Source organism: Anopheles merus, chromosome 2L (assembly GCF_017562075.2).
Source record: "Anopheles merus strain MAF chromosome 2L, AmerM5.1, whole genome shotgun sequence".
Lineage (NCBI taxonomy): Eukaryota > Metazoa > Arthropoda > Insecta > Diptera > Culicidae > Anopheles > Anopheles merus.
The window spans coordinates 13,054,325-13,058,737 of record NC_054083.1 but is presented as its reverse complement, the minus strand read 5'-3'; the positions used below and the strand labels follow the sequence as shown (position 1 = coordinate 13,058,737).

Genomic DNA, 4,413 nt, shown 5'->3' with positions numbered 1-4,413 from the left:
CCTTCACGGCTGGTCGGCGCGGCGGAGAGGCCGGGCAACAAATATAAAGCATTGTTTATAAATTTCTTTTCTATTTGGCGTAACGTCCTACGCGGACATGCCGGCCTATACAGGCTTTCGAGACTTTATTCATTCACCACGCACCAGGATGGTTAGTCCTTGCTACGGGATTATAAATAATTATTGCTTACGGGATATTAATAGATTGAGATTTTAAATAAATACAGGAATTATGTTTCAAACAAGGCCATTATGATGCAAACAAGATTTGACAGATAAATAACAAAAGTATGTTCAGGTAAATTCTTCCGTATTTTTCATTTCTTGTAGGTGTTTATAAATTTAAATGAATATATTAAATTCACCCTTTTGCAATTTATTTATTATTCATTCATTTTCCTCAAAATTTAGATCTATGTTAGTTTTGTAATTGTTTCGCTTATCAACAATAGCTATTACATGTACTAGGTTTCTATCATGTAATTCGTACTATTCTTATTTAACAATTTGTTAGTAATTTATCATGAAAATTTTGAATAAAATTGTTCTAAAAGCATTTAAAAAACGTTCTCGATCCAAAACCTGTTCACTAACCAAAACGAAATCCGAAGGTGTGTCGAATACTACAACAACCGCTGACAACAACTATGGCGTAGGAAGAATGTTGTTTTGTTGCTTTTCGATCAAATATATTTCCGCTCCTCTTTGCGGGCTGGTGGTGAAGCACAGACTGCCAATATCGCTTGTCTGTGCCTTAGAAATGTTGGCGTAAAACTCCGCTTTTAGCGTTTCGACAAATCGCTTGCTTTCCTCTACACCGTCGCACAGTGCCACAGTGCATCCACCCCACCTACAAATGAAAGCGGAAAGTATATCATTAGAGTATGACATTCCCTCAATACTGAATGCATGCGCAAACCGACCCAGCTCCAGTGAGACGTGTTCCGACGCCCAGTCGATCGGAAATGGTAACGATCTGATCCAGATTTTCGTGAGAGCATTCGTACAGCGTGCGCAACGATTCGTGCGACTGCTTCATCAGAGCTTTCATACGCGAAATGCAATCCTCCGGCGTGGACTTTGCCGTTTCTATAAACTGCTGCACGCGTAGAGCCTCTGTAAGAGCAATTCATGTGTTATTTCTGCAATATTGAAAAGTACTGGGGTTGGTAATTACCTTGAACTACATGTAACGCTCGCTGTTTTAGCTTGAAAGTTTGCGAGTTGCGCGTGTTTGGCGTTAACAGATTTTCCGTAAAGTCCTCTTCGGTTACTTCCAGCAGCTTTAGCAGATCGGATCTGGTGTACACATTCAGGCTCAAGTTCGCGTGCACCAGTGCATCCATCTGCTTTAGCGAATAGCCAAGCGCCTTCTGCAGATCGGCGAAACGATTCAGCTCACGCCAGTTCAGCTTCATCTGCTTCGCCAACAATCTGTAAGAACGCACTAGTTAGAAAGCGATACCTTGTGGTCAGAAATGGTTCCACAGTACCTGCTGGCAAGTCTACACTCCACCACCCGCTGGTTAAAGTCGGACGTGGCCGCCTTGTTTGCCTCGGATAGGCTATTGGCAATTACAAACACCGCATTCGCTGGCAGCTGAATCGGTGTGGCTCGCAACGGATTCCACTCGATCAACTGGGCACATCCTTCCTGCGCCAGGTATGCAATGGCCTGGTCCATGCCACCTCGTTGCGTACCGATGAACTTTTCACACTCGGCCGAAATGGTGGCAAGTGTTTGCTTGTTCAATGTGGCCTGTTAAGGTTAAGTGGCTTTTAGTTGGTTAAAAGTTCGTTACTTGATACTGCGCTTTGTCTTACATTGTGCATGTATGCTGTGGCTAGAACTGTTGCACTCACGATCGCACTCGAGCTGGATAGATCGGAGGCTGGTGGAATGTTGCCGGAAAGCATAATCATCATGCCACGGGCTGGGTCGTGCTGTATGGTGCTGTTGTCTAGTATGCCTTTCACGCCACACAGTACGTACTGATACCAGTTAGGCCCGCCAACGCTCGGAACATCGATGCTGGGAAAGGAAGTACACGTTTAATTTACACGTCTGTTATTGGATGGGTGGATTAGCGATTACCTAAAGGTGAGCACATTGCACTTGTACGACTTGAAGCTGTTGTCAGCATTTTTGATATGCAGGAGGTTGTCGTCCGATGGAGCAACTGCCAGCAAGATCGTCTGCTCAATCGCCATCGGAAACACGGGATACCCACAGTAGTCGACATGCTCACCGATAATATTCACCCTGTGAATACAAAGATCAAAGTATTTCTTATGAATACTATCCTATTGCACAAAAAGAATCCTGCCAAAACTAAAACTTCTACATCTAGAAATTGTGGCCATTTCCACTACCTTCCACTGCACCGCACAACGAAGCTAGGGCGGCGAGCAAATTCGGTGGAAAAACATTCCAACACCCGGGACAGCCGCCTGCATTCGGGCGACGCTTCGAGTACTTGCACGCAGAGGTCGCTCCGATCGTTGGCCATCGCTAGCACGTGCACGAACCACCAATCAATCAACCACACAGCGCGCTGTTCGAGCTCACTAACACCACTTCAACACGCACGCACAGGGCCAAGCAATCGAGGGCGCTGCGAGATGTAAACAAAACAATGCTCGCACTTTCCGCAAACGCGCGACAAGTGCAAACGGGTTTTGCGTAAAGTACCGGCCGGCGTAAATGTAAGCTGCGTCGGCGGAAGCGGCTCACTGCACCTCACTGTATCACGTCAGCTGTTTCTCGGCTTGTTTACCCGCACAACGACCAACGCTCGGGAGCTCCGGGAGGAGTTGTACCTTGCTGCTGCCTCGGATGCGTACGACTGTGCTCTGGAGTACGGCCAAAGCAAGCTGAACTGACACGTAGTTATGAGAGCGTTATCATATGGTATGCCTGCCAGCTGTACGCGATTATGGGTTTGTGTGTGTGAAGGGAGTGATCAAGCAAAAGAATTAGAGCACAATTGAAGCGTGGTATGAGCACAGGGAGATTGTGCGTTATTATTTTTATTGGGTTGTGATACAACTTATCAATAGAAATCGCGTGCAATTTAAAAAAATTGCACGGCAATTTGATAATGGTTTGCAGTTAACAGACGTCTGTCGAAGATATTGCTGGTCACTTGTCAGTTTGGGGTACCAATCGGTCGATTTAAATGGCTAATTCATTTAGCCTTTAGCCACTTTTTACATAGTTTTGTTTGTTAAATGTCGTATTGAGTTATGATTTACATACCTTCCCCGACTGTTAACTAGATAATGTTACTTCCACGGTTCCATGTTCTTCATAATCACCTACATTATCTACATACGCAAAGCTAACAACAATTTTATTTCTTTAGGAAATGGATCTGATAAGCTTGAGTTTGTGTGTGTATGTGCTAGTGTGTATATGTGTTTTTTATAGTTTAATTTTTTTGCCTCATTCATAATGAATACAATAATTAAGTATGTAGAAAAAAAAAGAAAGTTGATTAATGGTTTCAAAATCCAAAAACGAACAACTATACGACGGGAAATGGAGGATTGTTAAGATGCGTAGCACCTAACCGGTGGTGCGTATCATTGATGGAGCGAGATCGAGCATGACTATCGCGTCTTTATCGATGTTGTGCCAATTATCGTTTGGCGAGTCGTGTGAGTGGAGTAGCTACTAATTCGTCCTAACCGACCTTCGAAGCGATTAGCCGATCGTTGAACACTGTAAAGTTGTATGGGACCGCTCGCTGGAAGGCTCGATCATGGTTGGAAACAACCAAGAGACCGACAGTTCCGCTACAACTAGTTTCTTAACGTTGTTAAGCTTCCCTCGCCGTGTATTTTGTGAATGGTACCAATATAATTCCTTCATTCAGCATTCATTCCCACTGAAGGTAGCTTCCAGCTTGATTGGACATTCGTCATGTAGCGCGCATCAGTTCTGGAAGATACTGGTTCCAGTGTCTTTTATTCTAATGTTTCAGCGTGAATAGATGAAGCAAATGTTGGTATGTTTTGCTTTTATTGCATCCCCATCAAATTGCGCAAATGTTTGCGTTTACGTCCCAATATTTCTTCCAATAAAGTCTGGGTGGTCCCAGACTTTATTCGGTGGCTAGTTCGATGCGAAAAACATCCAAATGATAGCCAGAATATGGGATTATGGTTGTGCGTTTGCGTGATGGCATTGGGAACGAAAGGAAATCGCTGTAGGCCCGTAATTATGAAATGAGACTAGCATCAAACCTATTTCGTGGTTGGGAAGAATAGGAAGTAGACATTTTCGATTCAATACCAGTCTACTGAAGCTTCTTGACAATACTAGTCGGTTAGTTCAGACACTATTGTAGCGAACGTATCACCTAATTCTCTAAGATAACGGGGCAATACAAACAACCATCATTTGACGTG

General features: G+C 44.0%; 1 protein-coding gene across 1 annotated transcript; it reads right to left on the bottom strand.

Moving 5' to 3' along the window:
• Nucleotides 1–338: 338 nt before the first annotated feature.
• LOC121593100 (N-acetylgalactosamine kinase-like) lies at nucleotides 339–2,870 on the bottom strand. Its single transcript, XM_041915170.1, has 7 exons — nucleotides 2,374–2,870; nucleotides 2,096–2,263; nucleotides 1,825–2,032; nucleotides 1,494–1,759; nucleotides 1,178–1,434; nucleotides 924–1,116; nucleotides 339–850 (listed from the first exon to the last, which is right to left on the bottom strand). The coding sequence occupies exons 1-7, from the start codon at nucleotides 2,508–2,510 to the stop codon at nucleotides 646–648; spliced, it is 1,434 nt and encodes a 477-aa protein (XP_041771104.1). The 5' UTR covers nucleotides 2,511–2,870; the 3' UTR covers nucleotides 339–645.
• Nucleotides 2,871–4,413: the final 1,543 nt, after the last annotated feature.